The sequence below is a fragment of the Crocuta crocuta genome, unplaced genomic scaffold, assembly GCF_008692635.1.
Source record: "Crocuta crocuta isolate KB4526 unplaced genomic scaffold, BGI_CrCroc_1.0 scaffold93, whole genome shotgun sequence".
Taxonomy (NCBI): Eukaryota; Metazoa; Chordata; class Mammalia; order Carnivora; family Hyaenidae; genus Crocuta; species Crocuta crocuta.
Window position 1 is genome coordinate 583,316 of NW_027529641.1, and position 24,883 is coordinate 608,198.

At 41.8% G+C, this 24,883-nt stretch overlaps 1 protein-coding gene across 4 annotated transcripts in view; it reads left to right on the forward strand.

The window, feature by feature from the left end:
* The window catches only part of MCTP2 (multiple C2 and transmembrane domain containing 2), a 187,308-nt gene that overhangs the window by 37,131 nt on the left and 125,294 nt on the right, over nucleotides 1–24,883 (forward strand). For 3 of the 4 annotated variants that reach the window (XM_077762357.1, XM_077762358.1, XM_077762359.1), the window contains exons 4-9: nucleotides 1,724–1,866; nucleotides 2,648–2,724; nucleotides 3,251–3,362; nucleotides 7,322–7,357; nucleotides 19,291–19,455; nucleotides 21,649–21,779. In XM_077762357.1, the coding sequence (XP_077618483.1) occupies nucleotides 1,724–1,866; nucleotides 2,648–2,724; nucleotides 3,251–3,362; nucleotides 7,322–7,357; nucleotides 19,291–19,455; nucleotides 21,649–21,779 (664 nt within the window). Of the gene's footprint in view, nucleotides 1–1,723; nucleotides 1,867–2,647; nucleotides 2,725–3,250; nucleotides 3,363–7,321; nucleotides 7,358–19,290; nucleotides 19,456–21,648; nucleotides 21,780–24,883 lie in introns of those variants that run through there. The other variant, XM_077762360.1, reaches the window with a different exon arrangement.

The window sequence follows — 24,883 nt, forward strand, 5'->3', positions numbered from 1 at the left end:
GACGTGTTCCCTTGTACTATAAAAGGGGAGGGGGGCAGATGGCTTGCTCACTAGTCAGCGGGCCACTAAATGGCTGTGAATGCCTTCCTTTTTTACCGTCCTGGCCAGAGCCGCCAGTTAACATGACATGAGTGTGTGTGTGTGTCCAAGATTAAAATAAAGACCGCTGGACTTCTGCCTCCGGGTTGGCAAACTTAAAATGTGAGAGTCAAGTACGTATATTTGCGTATTTGTGGTTTAATTTCTCGGTCTTCTGGTCAGACATCTTGCAATATTGGAAGGCCCCCATCCTTATTATACTAGCATGGTTAATCGGTTAAGACTTCTAAACAATGTATGTTGTGTTAAAGAAAGAAGTTGGGGAAGATCCTGCATCCATGTTCAGTAATTGCTAATACTGCTGGTCAATAGAAACCCAAAAGATGAGCGTAAGAGAATAAAAGCCAAATGATGGGTATTAACGATTTGGTAAATGTTTGCCACAGAGTAGCCGGAATAATTTTGGACATAATGTTTTTAGACTCTTTAGGCTTGACTTTATCTCAGGACTTGATGATCGTTAAATATTTGGGGGCCCGTGTGGGGCACCATCCATGGCCCCTGGGACACAGCAGAGGATGAAACAGACTAGGTTGTCAGTTTCACAGTTGATTATAATATCCTAACTCCTCGGATTAGAGTTTTGTCTTTCTTTGTGGTGTTATCAGCTGGCCTTCAGTTATGCCCTCGTTGCTTGTTTACTCATTTGTGCCTTCTGTATTCATCATGCACGACGTATCAATGCACAAGTGTGTCCCAGATATGATGGCCTATTGGCAGGTGTGCAAAAGGTGTGCACAGCACCGAATTCCTAGTTTATGTTGACTGGCTTTTTCTTTTCTTTTTTTTCCTCCCCCCTCCCCTCAACTGTTCTGAAAGTGTGGAGGAGGGTTTGTCATCGGCCCTTCTTTCTGCTTTGGTTCTAGTGGCTGGACGGACATTATTCATTCTTTTTGGCGTCTGTTTCAAAGCTCCCCGGGGGAGGGTGGGGAGCTGGGAGGGTCAGGGGTATCGGCCCCGAGGCCAGCTGAGGGCCTGGCTGGTGTGGCGTTCAGCAAGGCCAGGGTGAGACAACGTCCCCTGCTTCACTGCAGGTGTAGGAGGCAGCGAAGAATGGAAACTTTGTCCATTTAATCTCCGTGCCCCCGGTGCCCCCGTCTTCATTCCCGTTGCCCCGTCTTTTGAGCCAGCAGTTCCCAAGATTGATTGATTTATTATGATTTTATGCTAAAGTACAGCGTTCTGTTGAGTCAGCCATCTGGCCAAACGTTTGAAAATGGTTTCTTTCCCTTTTCACTGACTCCCTGCCATTCTTGGGAGGGGTGGGGCTCTCCCCAGGATCCTGACACCATGGGCTGGTGCGGGTGGATTTTGTTTCTTGCCTTTTTGTGGGTAGTGTGGCGATGATTAGAGGATGAAACAAAACAGAAGAAAGCTCCAGGAGCCCATTGGCATTCCACCTCTTAAGGCAAAGAAGGATCAGTCATTTATTCCAAATCGTTTCATTTTTCTCTCCTCTCCACTTCTGGGGCCTTCAGTCTCTGCGCAGGGAGACATTTGTTCTGGGTGTGCTCGGGAAAATACTTGGAGCCAGGGGAGTGTGGAAAGAATCTTTACTTAATGGAGATCCTAGGCATTTACGTAGATTTTTAAAACCTGTCTCGCTCTCTCTTTCTCTTTAAAGGCACAAGCGACCCCTATGTGAAATTTAAGCTGAATGGGAAGACGCTGTACAAAAGTAAAGTCATATATAAGAACTTGAATCCAGTATGGGATGAGATAGTGGTACTTCCCATTCAAAGCCTTGATCAAAAGCTCCGTGTGAAGGTAATCACAGATGGCTCTCAAGTCTGCTCTTTTATTAAAATCAGTGATTTCTCAGCAATCTTTGCCCCCTTAAAAATGCCACGTCCCCAGATTCTTCTCTCATTATTCAGCTCTGGGTGAAACACATTCGTGTGCAAGGGATTATTTATACCCGTTGTTGAAACCGTATGTTTTTTTCTCAGATCAGTGGTACAGACACCACAGAAAACCAGAGTGAAAATAATATCTCCATTGGTTGTGTTTAAGCTTACTGCACGTGGAAGAATTATGACTGTTGGTGCAGTGGTGAAAAGTAGGAAAGCCGTTCTCATTAGGAATAACTTAATAGAGCTTTAAGCTACCGGTTGGAAGCATCAAGTGCTCTAACATCTGGGTTAAAACTGCATGAGTTGAGTGCAGGATGGGATTGTTATAGAATATTTAGCAAATTTCTATTTAATTAGCAGATCTGCTCACCATGGAAAATACTAAATTTTAATGAGAGGCCATTTAAACTCCAGAGAGTGGTCCATTGTGCATAACATTTGAATGCATAGGAATCCTGCCTTAAAAGTATTTTGTGCTATTGTTTTGGCTGTGGTAGGCAAAATGGTCAAGTTGGAATAATTTTGATCTCTCCATCCACTTGGCTAAATTCTGTGTTGACTGTACTCTGCAGATTATTTTTTAGATCTAGAAGATTGAATTTGAAGTTCCCAGCCTCTTGCGTTTATTGGTAATTCGAAAAACTCAGTTGGTTTACCGTATTAATGTGTATTACTGGCCTATTCCCTCTTTGTAGGTATATGATCGGGATTTAACTACATCTGATTTCATGGGCTCTGCATTTGTCAGTCTCAGAGATCTTGAGCTTAACAGGTATTGTATTTTTACCTTCTAATTGTTATTATGAATTTTAGAGGGAACTCAACATACGGTCAAATGACATTTGTTCAGATCAAACGACAAAAATAAAAATCAGAATCAGTGAAAGAGTGCTTTAAAATGTAATTTTTTTTCCCCTATGATTTTAGCTTTTAGCTCCCAAACCTAGGAGTCAGACATTAAATCATCCACAGTGTGTTCTGGAATGTGTGTTGGATTTTGAACCGTTAACATTCAGGTTCATTAACCTACCTAACTTAAAAATAAAACAAGTATTTAAATTTTATTTGGGCAGTAAAGGGACAGAATCCATTAACCGACTGTTGAACAGGGCAATGCCAAACAGCTCCCCTACTCTGAAGATGGCAGTGTTATTTTTACTGAATTTGGTGCTTTTTAAAACTCATGTCTCACCCTTATGCAGAGGTAGGAGACTTTGACCATAAGCTGCTGATGCAATTTGAGACTGTCTAGTACTAGCCCATAAGTGCTAATATTATTTGTTGCTTTTTGCTTGTAGGACGACTGAACATATTTTAAAATTGGAAGACCCCAACAGTTTAGAAGAGGACATGGGGGTGATTGTGTTAAATTTGAACCTAGTAGTAAAACAGGGCGATTTCAAGAGACATGTAAGTATCACCCTTTTGTCCTTTTCAAAATTCTTCACTGCAATTGTCCTTTAATAACTGGGTTACCAGATGGTGGGCATTTTTTGTTGTTGTTGTTGTTGTTGTTAATTTATTTTTGGAGGGAAACAAATTATTGTATTGAAATGTAAAGCACCTAAGTACCTATCTGTGGTTATGCGTATCCTTTCCTTTAGAACCTTGGAAAGAAAATCCTTTAAGGAATAATCTCTGCTTTGGCTGGGGATGTGGATTCGTGTTGCTATTATTAACTGCTTATAGTTCACTAGTAACAATCATCTGAAATATACTTTTACTAAGTGGTAAGGTTTCCATTTACTGTTTTCTTAGGTACTGGATGACTCAGGCATTATTCAGTTATGCCAAGCAGTTCTCGGGATTTAATTATTATGTTGTACATTAGTAAAGGTGATCAACTACATATTTGCAGCATTGCAATTTCTTCTGTGTTTTTTGTTTTTTGCTTTTTTGGTTTTCGGTTTTTGGATTTTTTTGCTGCCACATTTTCTGTTGAGAGTAGTTTTGGGAAGATGTAAATTTTAATATTGTTTGATCTGTTCTTACATGGATGTTTCTAGTCAATGCACCGCCTGTTGAAGATCTCTCTAACACCAACAAAGCACTGGATTTTATGACGATATGATTGGGACTCTGTTCTTATGAGCAAATATGGGAAAACAAATCATAGTCTTATTTTATATTTGGGGATCATGCCTTATAATTCCAAGAATTAAAAGAAGAACAAAAAGCATCTTTGATCGTGACGTATTTGAAAGGCATTTTTAAAGCCAACTAAAACACCTACTTGGAAAAGAGCTGAAATGTGTTCCAATTGAAGCATGTTTAGAATCTCATATGGAAATCTGAAGCCTGTTTATAAATTAGGCCTCTAATAGTGCTTCTTGAATTGAGTCAGTAGGGTCGATGAGGAGAATATTCTTCATTTTGACATCACCTTTGCTTGTAGATGTAATTTATTTTCATGGTGAAAATCATGACTGATTTACTAGGAAACTCACAGAAGATAGCATAAAGCAGTTGTGAAGCTACACAGTGATTTTTCAGTTTCCAGAAAGTCCACAAATAGTTGCTGTTTTTAATTTGGCTTTTTTACTGAGGAGCATTTACTCCACAGTAACTGGGAAAAAAGACTTCCCATTTATTATTTTTTCTAAAGGAAACGGTACTTTTAAAACTCCAAGCTTCAGTAGAGCTGATGTTTCGGTTTGAACGTATCTTAAATTGATGTTGAAAATAAACTTTTTTTTTTCAACTCAACATAATGAAACTTCTCTCAGGCTTGATGCTTTTGCTACTGGATTCATTGTCACATGCATAGTAGGTGACTGGCTCCTTGAGCTGGATGCCACGTGAAACAAACATATGATGTAAATAATTGTCATCTGCCCTGTGATTGAGTGATTCCTGGCTGCTATGTTCTTAAACTTTTCTTACATTTTTAAGTGGGGTCTGTAAAGCTCGATAACTCCTCATGAAAATAGCTACCAATTCCTCTATTTCTTTTGCGAGTTTTTCTGTAGTATTTCCCATTAAATATATTTTTTTTTTAATTTTTTTAATGTTTTATTTATTTCTAGGAGAGAGAGATAGACAGCCTGAGCAGNTGCAGTTTTAAAGTAGTGCTGTTTTAGTTAAAATTTATTTCCAGTGACGGAGCTATTAATCCTTGATGCTGCCTGAAGTTGCTTTTGTAAAATGTCTCAGAGTATGTTTTCAGAGTCCCAAACACAGCCACACCCATCATCTTACTGAGTTTGGTCCTTCTTCCCTTGGGCTCACCACGTCCTGTCTTCACGAATTTGCCAGACTGTGTTTTTGCTTGTTCATGTGGTTTCTCGTTTTCTTTGTTCTTTGCTTACCTGGCAGAGGTCTGGGGTAAAATAGATTTCTTGAATATATATTTTATGGGCTTTTATAATAGAGAAAGCCCTGCCCACTGTCATTTGTTCCGTTCAGTGGTTTTATTTTATTTTTTGCTTGTGTACTTGATCAAAATACATACAAGCAAGGAATCATCTGTCCTGGGCCGTGTGTGGTCACTCAGCTCATGCAGTTTATATCGGGGGCCCCTTTGGATAGAAGAGGCATCCGAAAACGTTCGTTCTTTTCATTAAGTGAAAACCCATCCTTACATTGGGTTTTTAAATGGGACTAACTAACACACAAGCCTAGAAAGACAATAAATAGGTCATTTGATTGGGAATCATTCCGTTTGTAAATTTCCCTCCTGGCCATCTTTGTCCCTTTGGATCCACAACCTGAACAGAAGCAAGATGTGTATAAAGTGGTCCTCCCGTGCAGAGATTTAAGGATTGCATGTGGGTGTGTACATGCCCAGTGGGAAGGGGGATGAGCCTGCTGTCTGTTTCTTTTTCTTGGCAAAATTAGGATTCTCGTTCAAATGGGCAGCTCGGTCAGGTCAGCAGACTGCCTGGATTTGAATCCCAGGCTCCACTCCTTTTCGAGCTTCGAGAAGTTAAGCGATCAGGTCACATTCACAGAGTTACTTAACCTCTCAGCTACAGTTCCTCTCCGGTGTGAAATGAGGATAAAAAATGTACTTTACAGGATTGTGAAGATAGAGATTATCAAATGTAGCTTTGGGTGGGATCGACTGTCCATATTTGGTAGTTCTTAGGACTGTAGGAAGCAGACCGGGATATTCACTTTCCATTAATTTCCTCATCTATTTTGTTCATCTTTTATATTCATTAAAAAATCTAATACATTATATGTCAGAGGGTCTTAAATAGCCTCTAAGATGGTAGTGAATTTTGGTGCTTGCTGGGGTTGCCCATATTTGTCAGGACATTGCTGGGAAAATAACAAAAGAACTGATTTTAACACCCAGATTGTAGCATCTATAACCCTGCATCATGTGCTAAATGTTGAACTCACAGTTCCACTCGGGGAAGTTGTTTTTTAATAAAGGATATTTTCAAGTCGTTTCCGCACCACTGTTTCTGGTTGCTGGTCGCTAGAATGTAAGTGGATTTCCCCCCAAAGACCATTTATTTTCTGGTTTCTAACTTATTGGGAAGATGTATTGTCAAAGCAGATAGGTCATTCGCCTAAAGGTATTTTTTTCCTTAAGCATGATAGTCAATGTGCTCTGCTCGATTAGATTCATAATTGCGTTGTAATCTCCCAAATTTATCCAAGTTTTAACATCCAGTTAGCTGGTTAACCAGCCAGAGTAAAGCTTCACAGTACTGGATGGTGATGGGGGTAATGAGAGGATTTTGCTAGGAAAGAATTTTAATTGTAGATGAAATTCATCAGCCTTTAGCATGACAAATGAGAGATCAAAAGAGAATGGTGGCCATGTTACTTGCTGTTCAGAAAATTTGTTCTTCCCTCCCTCGGTGCTTTATTAGCCTATTTTTCTTAATTGTCCAGTAGCAGCAGCTCAGATTTTTTCCCCTATTATTTTGAATATTGAGATTTGATTCATGGGGGTAAATGGAATGACTTTTTTTAATATCAAAAATGTGGAAACCTAAACACGCATGAACGTTGTCCATGAACTTCTTAAAAATGTTCATAGTACTCTCCGAATACTTCAATATTTCAACCCAAGTTTCCAATTTGCTTTTAGAGGTGAAATTACAGAGTTTTAAGGCAATTAAAACCATTCTAAAAATGGAGATCGTTCTCATACTAAGAACTGCTAAGTTCTTATGTCTTTGTCTTTTCATTATTGAATGCTATGGGGAAATCCTATAACACAAGCACAAAAATGTGATTTTTCTGTTTCTGTTTTCTTGCTCAAACATGTTTTCTCTGTAACCTCAGAACTTGGGTGTTGGTTGTTTGAATATAGTCTGCATCATCTAAGTAATAACAGAATTGTCATTAACGATTCTACTTCTCTCTTTCATTTTGCCATTTTTTCACCATTCAACGGACTCAATCCCTAGCGTTGGTCAAATCGGAAGCGGTTGAGTGCCAACAAGGTAAATATAGTTGTTTTCTTCTTTATGTCATTTGGTAAAACGGTCATCTTTGTGGCAAGCACAAATGTAGACGTGACTGGTGTTAACCAACTTTTATGCGTAACAGCATTCTCTTCCTCTCAGTGTTGCTGTGAATGAGAAGGAAACAACCTCCCTTTTAAATTTCGTTTAATAAGGGCATAGCCAGATGTTTGAACTTATACTTGTTTTAGTGGTGACATTTTATATGTACCAGCCACGTTACAGCGTTACAGTTCATTAAGCCCGGATTATTTGGAGTGTAGTTCAGTTAGATTTAGTCCTTTAGGAAGTTATACACCGTTAGATGGAAACTAGCTTGGCGTGTAGGGGCAGTGAAAAGATTAATTGAGAGGCATAGGTGGTATATTTTATAAATCTCTTTTATATCACTCTTATTTTCCCGTTTATTACCTTTGTTGCTGAGAGTTTCTTGAAACGTTTCTTCAGGAAATACTGGTGATTTTTTTTTTTACACTGCTAGTATCTTTTTAAGCAATTATACACTGCTGTCCAACTTATAAAAGGTCTACTGTGTATCAAGGCAGGAATGCATTATTAATTTATCTGGTTCTTAAATTAATACATTGTAATCGAGTGACTGCCAAAGTTGATGTAAACATAAACAAAACCAAAACAGTATTAGTAACTTAATTTAGCTCCTCTGCTACTTTTTAAAAATTTATTTATTTATATATTAAAGTTTATTTATTTATTTTGAGAGAGACAGATGGTGCAAATTGGGGAGGGTCAGAGAGAGAGAGAAAGAGGGGAGGGAGGGAGAGGGAGAGAGAGATTGAGAGAATGAGAATCCCAAATAGACTCTGAGCGGCTGGCATAGAGCCCAATGTGGGGCTTAAACTCACCAACCATGAGATCATGACTTTAGACAAAACCAAGAGTTGGATGCCTGACAGATTGAGACACCCAGGCACCCCTCCTCTGCTACTTTTTAAAGAGAAATAACGAACATGGAGGTGGCCTTGATGTGTGTGTGTGTGTGTGTGTGTGTCTTTGGCGTATACATCAACAATCTCTGTGTATATGTTTCTTTACACACACACATAGGTGCACAAATCTTATACCAGCTCTAATTTCTAATCTCATTGTGTTTCAGTTGTTCACTTCTGTGTCAAACAAGGCAATTGAAACAGATTTTGTGAGTTTTTGTAAGAATGTGTCTGTGAAAGAGACACAGAGACAGAGACAGAGAGAGCGCATTGTCACCTGACTAACACCAGTCATTTAGGAAGAATGACAAACTTTCCAAACCTTGCTTTTTAAAATCCAAAGGAATCAAAGCTTGCCTCTTACTACCATGTAGACCCTTTGCAATTTTGAACACTTTAAATACAACTACTGTAAGTTCTGTTAATCAGTTCACTTGGTTTACAAGACTCTCTGTAATTTTTTTTTGAAACAAAATTAAGAGACAGTAAATAATAAACAAAACCATCTCGAAAATTCCTCCAACTTTTGTCTTATTCCTTTATAGTCACTAGAGGGTAGAAGAAGATCATTTCTTGCCACAGAGGGGAGCCCAGCCCCTGCTCTCCCATATTAAGAGCTTCTCTGACCATCTGAAGCAGTAAACTTTCCCAGCATGCTTTGGAGAAGCCTGACAAAGCAGTATTTTCTCGTTTATTGATTCTGCTGCTGCACTAAAATACTGGTACTGTACATCAATAACCATCTTTAGTTAGGGAGCTCCGGTCTGTGGAAGAACACTGGCAGTTTGTGGAAGGACATAAAGGCTAGAAAGAAAAATTGTGAGCTCGGGGAATATTGGAGCCTAGGGAGGACAGGAAAGGTTATGGAAGAATGGCCAAAGGAATGAGGAGGGAGAGAAAAAATGTTGACGGCCTGGATAAAGATATCAAAAATATGAAAGGAACAGAGGATCCTGGAGAGCAGTATTTATATCTGTATTGCAGAGTTGTGTCTTAGCACCGAGGTGCTGTGTTCTTTTTTTTTTTTCCCTCCCTATCATGGTCGTTTCTAGAATTTTGACTTCAGTGCGTGGGGCTCAGAGACTTAATAAATGCCCAGACACCATGCCTGTGTTTAATAAAACCTCTGATGAACAGAGCTCATTGAGGGCCATTCATGATCTTCCATGAGAGATGAGGTTTATATCTTGGTGAAGAATTTCAATTGTCGGGTTAACTTTTCGCTGCTTGGAGATTACAGGTTTTGGAGAGGAAAGGGAGAGAGCTTCTAATTTCACTTATGAAATGGAGTCACATGGAAAATCTGGAGGTCCTGTGATTAACCTGCTGTAAAAGTAGTTAAAATGCCCCAATCAACCTATCTTGGTATTTTTAAACTGTCAGCTGCTTCTTTTCAGGATTTCTATATTATACTTAAAAATTAGGGAAGTTTGACATAGAGAAGATTACTAAGCTACGAGTATCTAAAATGTTACCAGTCCTGAGTAATATATGATCTATAAAATGTCGTTGACTTTTTCACCTCAATCTTATTCGTTTAATGGCTTAACTTTATTTAGATGATTGCTTCTTAAGCCCCATAAGTTTATAATTTTGCATCCATCCATAGGAGCCAAGAATGGCCGGCTCTCTTGTAAAGTGTTTTCTTACTACGTTGACCTTGACCATAATGTAGTAAATTTGTAGAGATCGCCTTTAAAAGTAGGTTCAGATTTCTCCAAAAACCTCCGTTTACCTTCTGATGAGCATTTTAACATAAGAATTGAGAATTTGATTTAATAGGGCCTGAATCAGATAACTAGCTCTTTTTAGACACTTATTCTACACAATCCTGGCTGCGAATAGATCTATTTCCAAACCTTGCTTTCTCTTTCTACTGCATGGGACACTTAACAGGGATAGAAAATTAACCGCAGTGATTCCTCTAATGTCAGGTAGTTTAATGGCGAGGGAATAAAAAACCCTGCAAATCTCTAACTATATTCAGAAATCTGCGTATGTACATCCACACCCATGTGCTTTCCCTGTGCTTTCGTTTGGGTCTTTGTAGGTCCTTTGGCTGACCACAGTTCCCCTTTATTTACAGCGTCTTTTACTTTAGACCCGTTTGTCATGTGATGAGAACCTTGCAGGGTGGGGGTGGGGCATTTTCTTTAAATNAGAATGAAGAAGGCACAGGAAAGGCCAGTGGCGCCCCAGGTGGCAGATCAACGCCATCACACCCGCCTGCTCCTTGAAACACAAACCCCAGAGGGGCGAGGGCCTTAAGAAGGCTCCTGCCGGGGCACCAGGGTGGCTCAGTTAGTTAATCATCTGACTTCGGCTCAGGTCATGATCTCACAGTTCATGGGTTCGAGCCCCGCATCAGGCTCTGTGCTGACTGCCAGCTCAGAGCCTGGAGCCTGTTTTGGATTCTGTGTCTCCCTCTGTCTCTGGCCTTCCCCTGCTCACTCACTCTCTCTCTCTCTCTCTCTCTCTCAGAAATAAATAAAATATTTTTAAAAAACATTAAAAGAAAAAAAAAAGAAAAGAAGGCTCCTGCCTGCCAGTGTCATCCGGCTGTCCCCTGACGGTCAGCAACCTGACCTGAAGGTCATATCCACACACACACACACAATCTGCTCCTCATATCACCTCCCACACCTCCCACAAAAAGGGGGGGGGGGTGACTGTTTTTCACAGCTCTTCTTTCCACCACTGTTTTATGTAGTCCCGTGTCTGCATTCGGAGGGAAGAGACACGACCTGTGTCGGTGTAACTTTTTTTTTTAACGTATGAAATTAGTTGCCCAGTGGTGCCAATTTGGGGGCTGTTCAGCGTCCTATTCTTCTGTCTTTGTCCCTGTGTGTTATTCCAGAGGCTGTAACCACAGGACACATCTTCTAGGTCCCCCGCTAGGTGGCATCCAGCTGCCTCTGTACCGGGAGAGGGTCTGGTAGGAGACCATGGGGGAATTTCCACCGTCATCTCTCTCTTTTCCTTTTATTTAATGTGGGGTCTTCGACGTGGCCTGTACCCTGCATTTGCCATTAGAGGTCGTGGTTTCAGCTTCTGCTGAGTGAGCTCCATCCTGGTATTGACCCTGCTTGCGTAGCCAGCCCCAGGCTGGCAGAAGTTCAGCCCTGACGGCGGAATCCAGCCCGGAGTCTGTTTCTGCAAGTCCTATTGTAACACAGCGGTACCCACCTGTGTAGGCATCATCTTGGACTGGCCATGGCAGAGGATTGTAGTCGGGACAGACATCTACCCAATGGCCTGAAGCCTAAATTCTTACTCTCTTGATCTTGGCAGGGAAGGTTTGTTTTCTCCCCAACTCCAGGGATGGTTAAGGTTTCTTTTTGCTGTGTACCTCAGGTGTGGTCAGTGTTACCTGCCTGCTCTCTCAGTCGTTCTGCACCTGTTCTCTGTGTGACATTCCCCATATCTGCAGTCCCAAGAATGGTTTTCTTTTCCTGGTGGATTCCGATACAACCTATTGGGGCAAAGCCTTTGCTCTTGGCTTTTTGGGGTACTTTTAGAACAGGCATTACTTTGTAAATATCATGAATCACAGGATAGTGGTTATGCATGAATTTAGGTTTTGCCCTCTCTGTCTTCTTTCATTTTTTCTGCTTTTCCCCCTTCTTTTCCTTTTTGTTCGATCTGCCCTTCTGTTTATTTTTTATAATTTTTTAACGTTTACTCATTTTTTATACTTTTTTAGTGTTTTATTTATTTTTTGAAAGAGAGAGAGAGAGAGAGACAGCGTGAGCAGGGGAGGGGCAGAAGGAGAAGAAGACACAGAGTCCGAAGCAGGCTCCAGGTTCTGAGCTGTCAGCACAGAGCCCGATCCAGGACTCGAACCCACAAACCGTGAGATCATGACCTGAGTCGAAGTTGGATGCTTAACCAACTGAGTCATCCAGGCACCCCAGCGTTTACTCAGTTTTGAAGGAGAGAGAGAGAAAGAGAGAGAGAGGGAGAGAATGAAAACATAAGTGGGGAGGGGCAGAGACAGAGAGGGAGAGACAGAATTCAAAGCAGGCTGCAGGCTCTGAGCTGTCAGCACAGAACCCAATGTGAGACTCGGACTCATGACCTGAGCTGAAGTCGGACACTTAACTTACTGAGCCACCCAAGTGCCCCTCTCCCTCTCTTTATGTCTGACATCTCGGACTTCTGGAGGGCAGTCTCTAAATTTATATCTCTATCTATCTATCTATCTATCTATCTATCTATCTATCTATCTATCTATCTATCATCTATTGGGCAGGGGCTCAATGCTGAATATCTTAATCCCAATGCCTCTGCTGACTTGCTATGAAGTCTAGGACAGCATTACCCTGGCCAGAATAATCTCTAGGGGCTGCCCCCATTTCTGGGAGTCTCAGTCTATGCTCAGGGAAGGCCATGGGTCAGTTGGCACTCACAAACCTTGTGTGTGCTCCAGACCAGAAAAGCAGAGCCACTCCTTCCTAAACTTTTCATCAAATGTGTCCCCTCAGAGATTTTAGAATCCACTACAGCTGAAACCTTCTCCCTGAGCACATAGTAGATTGACAGGAATATTGTCCTGAGGATTGAAAGATGAATGGCACTTGGCCATTGGGATTGCTGGGTCCACAGGAGACTTGAGAGAAGGGAGGCACGGGTGTTCAGAGGGCTTGGTTACATCTTTCCCTGACCTTGCAGGTGGGCTGAGTGATGGAGACAGAGAGGGCTTTCAGAGGAAGACTGCAGGGAATCTTAACCAAATGAGAGGGAGGAAGAAGTGAATGGAGATAGGACAGTATAAGATAATGTCCGTGGCAAGTGCTCTTATCAGGCGTCAACCAATTGGATTTTCAAAATGGAGCCCTTGGACCAGCAGAATCGGTATCACCTGGAAATTGCTAGAAATGCAAATTTGTGACCCCCCCCCCACACTCCCCACCAGCATTTTAGAAACTTGAATCAGAAACTCTGGGATGAGGCCTCACAATCTTCCTGTAATCCTTCCAGGTGGTTCTGAAGCACGTTCATGTTTGAGAACTGCTGGTGTGGACTTGGCTTTGACGTGGGATGTTGGGAAGAGAGGGAGACAAAGCTAGGTGTGTTAAGAAGCATAGGCCTTGTAGGTCAGTAGCTAGTGCTGCTAAGCCTTAGGTAGGACTGGGATTAGGGTGAGGCAGGCGCCGTGGCCGGGGGGCAAATCATCGGAAGGTACCCAGGGACCAGCCCCACTGTTACAGAAGGCTGAGAGTGAGTGGTTAGTATGGGATGTATGGTAGTCCTGGAAAGGGATGCCCTTGAAGTTATTTTATTTTATTTTTTATTTTTGAGAGAGACAGAGCACAAGTTGGGGAGGGGCAGAGAGAGAGAGAGAGAGAGACAGAATGTGAAGCAGGCTCCAGGCTCTGAGCTCCAATCTGTCAGCCCAGAGTCCAATGCAGGGCTCGAACTCACAAACCATGAGATCATGACCCGGGCCAAAGTCGGACGCTTAGCCGACCGAGCCACCGAGGCACCCCACCCTTGAAATATTTTAAGTGAAGGAGAGACACAGAAATATGGAACAGAAAAGGGGAAGCCAGCAGGGTGACACATGTGAATCAAGAAATACTAGATAATGGGTGTATTACTTATGAGCAAAACATTTAACTTTGAGCTTAGAGGTTAGGGTGAAAAAAAGAAAATCTTGTTGAATCACTTTTTTTTCATTTTATTTTATTTTACTTTATTTTTTAAATTTATTTGAGAGAGAGAGAGAGAGAGAGCGCACATGAGCAGGAAGAGGGACAAAAGGGGGGGGGAGAGAGAGAGAGAGAGAGAGAGAGAGAGAGAATCCCAAGCAGGCTCCATGTTCAGCATGGAGGCCAACATGGGGCTCAATCTCATGACCCTGAGATCATGACCTGAGCTGAGCTGAAACCAAGAGTCAGGCACTCCGCCATCTGCACCACCAAGTTTATTTTTGAATGATAGGAAGAAATGCATTAGAAACATTTTCCTGGTCCTCAGCCATAAGAAGTGGGTATTTATAGATTCGATCATTTTTTTTAAAAAAAAATCTTAATCTAATTCTTATTTTTAAGTGCAAAAATGGAGCAATGTTATTTCTTCACAATGAAAAAAATATTAAATCTCCTATAAAACATTTATAGCTAATATGTCTGTACAACCTACTGATTATTCATTATCCTCAGGACTATCATCTAGTTTTCCCATACAGTATAAATCTCATGGTCCATGTCCATGTGGGAGATTTAAAAGGCTTTCTTTATATCCTTAGACAAAGATTTTTGTGTAAGTTCTAGGAGAATTTATGCCTACAGGACCCTCTTCGGATGATATAAGAAGCCACTGAAAAGGCGCTAATCTGGGAGCCTGTTGGATGAGCGTATGGACCTTCTCATGTCTTGCTATAAAAGCTGTTGACAATGAACAGTTGTTTTACATGTTAAAAATGCTTGGAAGAAATATTTCAGGGAAACCATTTATAGACTGAATGTTCTTCCATAGGTTTTCTTAAGCAATGCCTAGCAGAGTTGAATCTTGTTTTATTGTTCATTTTGCTTACAAAGAGAGTTACTTCCCCCACCCCCCGCCATCCCAGTGCCTCTGTTTCCATTGACACCTCCTTTCTCACAGTGACGGAGGGAAACTAATTCATGAGAGTCAAAATAGGACCATTGGTGGCATTGGAACACATAGCTTTAGATTCCAGTAACTGAGACAATAGAAAAAATATCCATGCGGTATTTGGCCCCTAGTTAGGTATGCCTTCCTAGAAAAATCTTGAAAAAACATTTTTCACCTCCCCTTATTTTTCATTTCTGTCTCTTAAAAATTTTTTGTTTGGTATTTTGTTATACCCAAGGGAGTACTTTGGATAATGACTTTGCGGTATTGGTCAGCAGAGCCTGTGGGGCAGCTAGCGGTGACGTGGCTTTCGATGGCCACAGGCCATGGCCCTGGCTCCTGGACTGCGGGCTACCCCTTCCAAACTCCTTCTGAACTCTTAAGCTCCCTGTCATTCTTCCTGGCCCAAGGCAGAGGGGAGGCACTTGGCCGACACGTCTGTCATTTCTGGGTTTTCTTTTGCAAGCTGTGCCAAGAGACTGGAGGCCATGTCGTCATCTTCCCAGCATGCCACTTGGCCCAAATCCTCACATAATGCATGTGGCTAAGCTGTAACCCATTTTATACATCCCAGGAATGGCAATCCATTTTCTGTTTTGAGAGTCTATTCCTAGATGGGAAACTTGTGAAGATTCTCCACCTGTTGGGAGTAGAAGGTCTACAGCTCTTACCTTCAGTCTTGCTCCCCTGCTTCCCCCCTTTCTTCCTTGTCCTCAGGATTGTCATGACCTGGAAGTAAATTGTGTCTGCAGCTTTTCCTTTTTATGAAAGTCAGTATGTTCCAAAGTTAAATATCACACCGCAGGGGCACCTGAGTGGCTCATTTGGTTGAGTATTTGACTCTTGATTTCCGTTCAGGTCATGATCCCAAGGTCGTGGGATGGAGCCCTGAGTCATGCTCCACACTGAGCATGGAACCTGCCTGAGATTCTCTCTCTCTCTCAAATTAAAACATAAATAAATAAAAAATAAGTATCATACCTCATATTCACTGGTTATAACTAACATGTGTGCTTCAGATGGAAGTCATGATTTCTGTTCAGAAGAAGGGTATGGGTATGGTAGGGTGGGGGCCGAGGAAGAGAGAGAGAGCCTATGAATGAAACAACATAGAAATAGTAAAAGGTCTGATCCCTTTGGGAGGAAGGAGAAAAATAGCAAAACCCTGATGTACTATATTTTATCCTTTATGTCGGCTGAGAAATTAGGGTCAGGACCCAGAAACTTTGCTCTATCTCCTGGTGTTTGTTTCAGCTAAGGTGGGGTGGGTTTCTCCTTTGATGGGTCATTTCCTTGTCTCCCTTCACATTCCAGGCTGCATTAAGATGACAAATTTCACTTATGGGCTCAGACACAGATATGAAACCCTGAGCTGTGGAGCTAACAGGGTGAGTGCAGAGGAGTGGATTTATTGTGGGGAGAAAGGGATTGTTCAAAGAGCACAGCAGATTTGGGGAGCCCGCCTCTGCATCAGAGCACACGCGGGATGGCCCAGGCAGTACCCACCCCCCACCCCCCCCCAGCTCCGCTCTGNCACCTACTTACCCTCAAGGCCAAAGACATACGTTAAAGTAATTAAGACACTTCCTTAAAGCACACACACACACACAGACTCCAGAACATGTTGCTTGTAGATGTGCAACTTTATTTGGACATCACCCAAAAGTGGGTTTTGCAGAAGGATTGAGGACGAAACAAGTAGAATAAAGGCCTTGTGTTCTTTTCTATCTGTGAACTCTGCAATAAATAGCTTACTTTTCCTACTCTGCCTTTAGTGGGGAGGGGGGAGGGGGAGAATCTTGGACAGCAAAGAGCAAGCCCGTCACATCAAACATGACTGCGTTAAATACTAAAATGTTCAAAGTCCAACTGAGATAGATAAAGGCTTTGATGGAAAGTGGATATTTCCCAGGGACATTACGAGCAATAATCCAGATGTTCCGCCATAATGCAACGAGCGTTGTGGATAGATCAGGAGATTCAGCCAAGCCGCGCCTGATGCAGGCCCTCGCCTTGCCCTCCCATGCTGCTTCGCCATATGGAACCTATCTCTCGGCCCTCTTAATAACCGGCTTTGGATTCCATTTTCACACAGCTCATAGAGCTAAGTGGGGCTGTTTTATGGACAAGTTAGATAGAAGCCTTTCCAAGATAAACATCCAATTTGAAATTAGGACAGAGCAAGCCACAAAATTATTTTAGGGCATATTTCACGGAAAGCCTGCCATTTTTCTTAGGCAGTTGCCAGACTGGAGGGTGCCCTTTGATCCCGTGTGGACATTACTCCCTTCTTTATAAAAAGGATTTTGAAATAGTTGCAGTGTTTAGGGAGGAATATATCTGTCGGAACTTTGAAGCATGGCCATGGGACAGGTCATGCTTTAGCTTGTTGGTTCACAAGTCAAACTTTAAGAAGAGGAAAGGGAAAAAAAGGAAACGGGGATTGTAGCCAGATAGATGAATCAAAATCTCATGTTCCTTTTAAAGATAGAAGTTTTCAGCCCGTATACTTAATAAGCTATCAGATGTATGCAGTGGATCTACATCTATCTTCTCAAACATAAATTTATAAACACATATGCAGATATGTTTATATACGTGTCTGTTTCTATACTGTGACGGCATGTGTTATTTTTTAATAAACACGAAATCACTTAACGTCAGTTCTTTCATAAAGTTCCTTTATTGAATATGTTCGATATATTCGATATATTCCGTGACAGAATTGGAAATAGAAGTTAAGAAAGAATTGTTCATGTTCTCCAGAGGAGAGGGATTTTTTTTTCTTTTTAAAATGAGTTATTTTCTCATGCCCCCTCTCTGCTCTGTCTCAGCACTTCGGAAACGTGTGTGTGTGTGTGTATGTGTGCGCACGCACGCGTGTGTGCATTTTAAGAGAAGAGCAACACAGATGTGAAGTTTGAGACACATCCTTAAATGTGTTTTGCCTAAAGTAGTCATAAAATGATCTGCTGCTTGGTGTGGTATCCTTGCACCATTTATTAAGAGTGGTGGAGTGACATGTGTTGGATGAGGTAAGCTGGTATATAATTAATACGGTACCAACATACCATTTGTTGTGATAAATTGTGACTAACTGGTGTCCGAGCAAATTGGTGTCTGAATGATCTCGAAGATATATTGAGTAGATGACAGGAATGAATATATAGTGTTCGAAATTCATTGCTCTACTACGGTACTTTATGCCATTTACATTCTTCAGTCCATTTATTTCTCCTTCAAATAAAGCAGTCTCTGCTCCTATCGTTTCACTTATTGAGCGGGGAACGTAGATCAACTCTCTGTGGATCATGTGGGGATCCTCGTTCAAACAAACTAACCATAACAAAAGACATGGTGGGGACCTTCAGGGAAATGTGACTCTGTGCTGAGTATTTAATGATACTGAGGGAATTATGGTTACTTTTGTAGAGTGTGATCATGGCATGTTGCTCTGGTAAAAACAAATACGTATTTTGCTTTCAAATATTTCAGCCCAAGAAAAAGGGTGAAGGGATAGTTGAAATCAGATTGGTAAAATATGGAATCAGGTGGATGAGTATGCAGAGGTTTATATACCAGGCTCTCTGCCTTTGTGCGTGTTTGAAAATTTACATAATGGAAATTAAAAATAAATAAAGTGTGCTTGTCCTCTTTATAATTTAATAACGGGGGATGTTTGCTTTCTTCTATATTTCTGTTTAAGGTATGTGTGAGTATGCATGAGTAATACAATTTAGAAAAGGGAAAAAAAATAAGTTAACAGTTACCGAATCTCTCCCGGATCCCGGGTGCTGTGCTGAGGACTTTGTACATCCTTCCCCTCCCTGCAGATCTGCAAAGCTCATTTGGCCGGCCGGCTGATCGCAGGCTGTATCTGGAGTTGTGAATCTCACAGCGCTGTTGGGCTTTTTAGTAGTAGCCCAAGGAATAAAAAGGAAGTGTGGACAGATTCAGGTGTGAAGGATAAATTCCAAACCATTATTCCTAAATGCCCAGAGGTGCTTTCTCTCCCTGCAGAGCAATGTCTTGCTCTTCTCTCTCCATTTCCCAGCATGCCTTTCTTCCCTTTCTTCTATTAAAATAGCTGAAGGCCCAGATGAAGAATTCCTATCACGGGGCACGTCTGGGTGGGGAGGACAGGCCAGGGCCAAATCCAAATGTTGTTCCTAATCATCCTTCACTATACTGTTAGGAGCCTAGTGCTTGAGCGGGTTTGCAAAATCCACGAAGACTAGTAACACTGTCAGCAACCAGGGGGTGCTTTCCCAAGCCCCATGTGGAGAGCTGGAATGTCTGTGATCACCAAAGTCACACTCAAGAACGGTCAGCAAGCTGATACACCCTCTTCTTTCTTTGCCTTAGTCCTCTTTGATTCGCAACCTGCGACTCGCAGAGTCCTTGAAAAAGAACCAGTTGTGGAACGGAATTATAAGTATAACCTTGTTGGAAGGGAAGAACGTCTCAGGAGGAAGCATGACAGAGATGTTTGTCCAGTTAAAACTGGGAGACCAGAGGTATAAAAGTAAGGTAAGTTCCACCAATGCCCGAAGAAGAAGCATCCCTTTTGTAACAAAAAGACTGACTAAAAGAAAATGTTTTCCACTCTAACGTTCACAAGAAGAGGAGAGTTTTATTTCGAGCCCTCGTAACATTATTAGAAGCATCCCAGACCACAAAAATAATCCCGTAGCTGCAGTCCACTGATACACCTATTTGGTTGCTTAGCATAATTTATTTTCATATAGTTAACTGGTGCTAGAGAAAGCTTATGAAATAAGAGATTTGGGTGTGTGATTCGTTTTTGTTTTAAAAATACACAAGCTGCGTTTCATAGGTTGCAGGAAAGGGATAAATGCAGATTTTCAAAATCCTACAAAAATAAAATAGTGTAATATATTTAGATGAAAACATTTGAGAAAAGTAAAAAATTCTCAAAGCCGTCTACTTTTTGCTTTCTCTTACTTGCTGGTATTAACAACAAAAACAGACAGACATTTGATGTGGTTTTTTTGTGTGTGATTTTGTTTTTAGAGTATTAGTGGGTTTTTTTGGAACAAAAGTAAGGGCGTTTGTAGCTGTCTTTAAAAATCAGTCATCTTGTTCTCCTGAAACAAATTCCACTTAATTTTTTAATCTTAGTAATTTGGTGTGGTTTTTATTTCAAAAACCATAGTCTCCATGCCATGGTAATTAATTCGTTTTACATAACCATCAGACAGGAATATTTCCTAGGTTTTATGGATTGGGGTAACTAGGGTCCTTGAAAGTTAAGTCACTTGCCCAAAGCTACATAGAAGAAAAAATACAAACCAGACAAAACATCGGTAGACAATTTTGAAAACAGACCTGAGGATATTTGCAATTCGGGTTTTCCAGTGTAGGGTCCTTAACAGATGAAGACATATGCAGTTGGAAAATGATTTAGGGGGTAGAAGATGGTTTCTACTGCATACTTCTAAGTGCAGAGTCAAACATTAAACATCATTTGCCCCACCACAAGGAATAAAGAATTAAAGCTCACACCGGAGAATCATTTTAGAGAAATATGAAAAATCAGGGCGGGTTACAGCTGAAATATGCAGACATTTATTTTAACCAGCTAGTTTCAGGCTGTACCTCACAGTGACCGTGTCCAGAGTGGACACGTCTCTCTACAAAGGTTCTTTTAGCCAGCCAGGGTCAGGCTACGGATTTATAAGAAAAATTATTCATCGCTAAGTACACTTAGCCCTCTGGGCTAAGGTGAAGTGCAGAATTAGTCCGGTATTTGCTACATTCCCCCTTGGGGAATATCACGTTTAATTTGTGTGGTCGAATATTTTTTTTCCCGGGTTTTCTAAAGTCTGTGACCTGATATATTAAGCTCAATATGAAAAACAGCTGAAATGATACTATGTGATGTTAGGCTACAGCTGACATCTGAGTTATCCCTGATTCCCCTTGCAGTAGGAGTTTGGCACTAGGATTTCTAGGATTTCATAGTTGACACGGTGTCTTTCGAGCCTGATAGTCAGTGCCCACGATTCTTGCTCATTTTCATTCACAAATGAAACCTCTGTGTAAATGAAACAAAAGCGAAAATGCTGCTACTTGATCAAACACACACGATCGGAGAACACAGAAACTTGTGGAATTTTCAAACCACGCTGATTCATTTTGCGGCGGGGCAGGAGTGAGCCTTCGTTAGTCTTCCACACCAGTGACTGGATTCTGGAAACTCGGATTGAAATGTACAAGTTATGGGTTTCTCATGTAATGCATTGGGCAGATGTTAATTAACACCTCAAACTGCTCATTCGTATACTTCTTAAGCCAGCACTGAGTGGATGCACTAATAAAAATTTAACTTGCATCCGGTCAACCAGTCCATAGTATCTTTTGTAAGAGAAAGCAACTGTAAATGTCTATTGAGATATGCTTTATATGTATATAATATCTATATAATTTATGGTTCCTGGTGGGGTAATTTTTTGTGGGTTTATTCTTTTTAACTTGCTGGAGAAATGACTGAATCTGGGGGTGAGCTAAGAGGGTAGCGATGTTTTGCCAGTTCCCGAAACCTCAAAGTCCCTTTCGTTCCCAAATGGAAAGTTGACCTTTCCGAGGGGGAGGCACATCGTCATGATCTCCTGGAGTGTAGCAATGACATGAATGTATGTAGCTGCTTTAGCGATGAATGGCATTTTGAGAAAGTAAATATCATAACCGCATGTTTTCTAGACACTGTGTAAGAGTGCAAATCCGCAGTGGCGGGAACAGTTTGACTTTCACTACTTCTCTGACAGGATGGGCATTTTGGACATTGAAGTGTGGGGAAAGGACAGCAGAAAGCACGAGGAACGCTTGGGCACGTGAGTCTGCTCTGCTTTCTAACTCGTGGGAGACGCGTGTGCAGCTCGCATCTGCGTGGAGCTGCTCAGGGGCAATGTCTATATCTGTGTGGGCTTAGAGTAAAGACCTTATATATCCCTACCCGAGGAGCCATATGTCAGCTGGACTTGAACCTGGGGCAAACATTATTTTGTTTTTTTTTTAATTGATAAATGTCATTTAATATTGATGAAAACAGAAAAAAATCCTATGTGTTGGACTTTCTCTAAAAAAAAAAAAAAAGATACTGTGACTGTGATATCACAGACTGTCTGTGAAATGTTTATCCACACAGCCCTTGATGCAACATGCGTTGAACTGCATGGGTCCACTTATATGCATTGGTTTTTCAGTAAATACAGTGCAATACATGTATTGTCTCTTCCTTAAGAAGGTTAAAAAAAGGAAAAAAACGTTTTCCTTTTCTCTAGTTATTGTGGGAATATGGTCTATAACCCAGATAACATACAAAATATGTGTTAATTGTTTACCCTATTGGTAAGGTAAGGCTTCTGGTCAACAGGGTACTATGTAGTAGTTGAGTTTCGGCGGGGAGTGAACAGTTAGATGCAGATTTTTCACTGTGGAGGGTCATCAGCACATGTGGCCCCTGGGATGTTCAGCAATCAACTTGCGTGCATTTCCAGCATACCCTGTAATTTTGGTTTTGCTACTTAGTAAACTACCATATAATTTAGTAAGAATATGAGTGTAGGTGTCTTGATGGGAAAGTTTTCAATGTGTTTGATGAGCTGTGTGGCAAACCATAATGAAACCTGTTGAGGCGAGGTCTGTTTTCTTCTTCTTTTTTTTTTTTTTTTTTTTTTTTTTTTTTCNTTTTTTTTTTTTTTTTTTTTTTTTTTTTTACTTTGCACCCTTCCATCTCACGCAAGGGACTTACCCTTACACAGTGGGCAATGGTGTGAATATTACAGCTTTCTTACAGGACTGTAGTAATGCCATTAAATGAGACCGTACCTGCACCATGGCTGACCCATAGTAAGCATGACGGAGATCATGGTGGAAGTAGACATCATCTCTGATCTTTCAAATAGCCCTACAATTTGACAGCATTATTCCCCTTTTGTAGATGATGGAAGAGAATACAAGAAATTTGCAAATGATGTGATCATGGACTTCAGAGTGGGGGTGGAGCCAGGGCTAAGATTCCATGCTTTCGAAGACCAATTTCTTTCCACCGAACCACTGCCTTCTGTTCATCACATATACGTACACTTTGTACACACAGTCTCAAACCTGTACTATCAATGTTTAAAGGGCTCTCAACAGCTGTTTGTCATCTTTTCCAAACCGAGGATTCTGGAAACTTGGGTTCAGAGAGATGCCTTGGGCTTACCCCTTGGAGAATGGAGAGTCTGCTAAAATGTCTAGGGTGAAGCCAGAGCAGCTCAGCTGTTGCCTGTCGTCTCGGGGTTCTAATGCAGGGGAAGTCTTCTCGCTGAAATCTAAACACTGAAGTTGACTCCTCTAATATAACCCCTTTGTGTCACTGACAAGGAAGGGCAGAGGCCCAGGGAAGTGACTGTCTTTCTGTCAGCAGGGAACTTAGAGGCAGAAATGGGACCAGATCCAGCTTACCCAGTACCTCGTCCACTGCTTCTTCTGTGTAGAATACTGAGCACAGTGTCTGACACACGGAGTGTTCGACCCTCTTTCTGTCATCACCCCATCCCTCTTCAGCAGCTCTCCTGAGATAGACGGGTGGGGGGTTTGGTACTCATAGAACATTCCTCTGGTGTTCTTCAGCGGAGACGCCGTGTCCCACGGGCATGTCACAGAAGGTTTAGGAAATCCGGCTCTCAGCCACCTGATTCTGGATACCCGTCTCTTTCCCCAGTCGTTGTGTGGAAGACACACACACAGGGCACACCCACATTGTATCACACATATCCAGACACGCCCTAGGGAAACAGTGTGTCACCAGCTGAGACCTCAGCTCTTTTAGCCCCCGTGTGGCACTGCCCACAGTCTTTTATGTGGCCCGCTTGTCCCCGACACTGTGCTGATCCCACAGCTGGCAGCCATTGCTGTATTGACAACCTCATGGTTCAGGTTGGTGCTTTCAGATAGCAAACGAGGTCCTGTCACCCTCCAGCTCTTGCAGGAGGGCTCCCCCTGGTCATTTTCCAGATATTGCCCATCAGATGACTCGAGCCTGGTCTTGTCTCTCCCTCCTGCACCTACACAGGGTAACTGAGGCACTTCTGACATTTCCCGCTACTTCTGACACTTGTCACCACTGTGACATTACCAGTGCCTTCCCAACACTCACAGTCAGAGCATCAAAAACTTTGTGCTTGTCCACGGAGCAAGGGTTAGTGACATCAGTGCACAGACGCAGAGAATTCTGGGTCCCAAAGCGCCACCTGAGCAGTGGGAATTTGGGCTTCCAGGAATGAAGGGCACACGTGTTATTTTAGGAGGTGCGAGGAATTACGCCCCCTCATTTCACACTGTGCTGTCGTGGTTCCTCCACACAACAGGAAGTGCTTTTCCAAATGAGTGTTAAGTTTCTTCGCGGCCACAAAAGATCACTCAAAACATCCCTTTCATTCCATGTTTTGTCATTGGACTATTCGTTTATTTTAGCGATTTCCTGTTTGTAACTTAGCCATGTACTTGTCCTGAGGCTTGCGGCGCCCTTCCTCTTCACAGATTTTAGAGGCTTGTTTTTTTGGTATCCTTTTCCTTTGCCCTCTCCTGAGGTACAAACGATAGCCAAAGTATATCTTGGGAGCTGACTACAAAGCATTACCCTGAAGCCAACGCCCCATTGGGGTGACAGACCTTCCGTAAAATACCTCCTGCTACTCAGAGTTAGAGAGGACGCGGGACCAGCATGGGCACATCACGGACCTGTTACGTACCGGTCCTCCTTACTTTAAATTTCACACTTATTTCCTTCTCATTTCATTTTCTTTGTTGTTGTCATTTGAAGGCTCAATTATTTCATCTCCCGGGGGTGGGGAAATACCCTTTTGCATGAAGAAACTCTTTGACAGTGCGAATGAGTCATGAATGTCTCTTAAGACCTGTCTCTTATTTTCGTTTTTGGATCACTCCT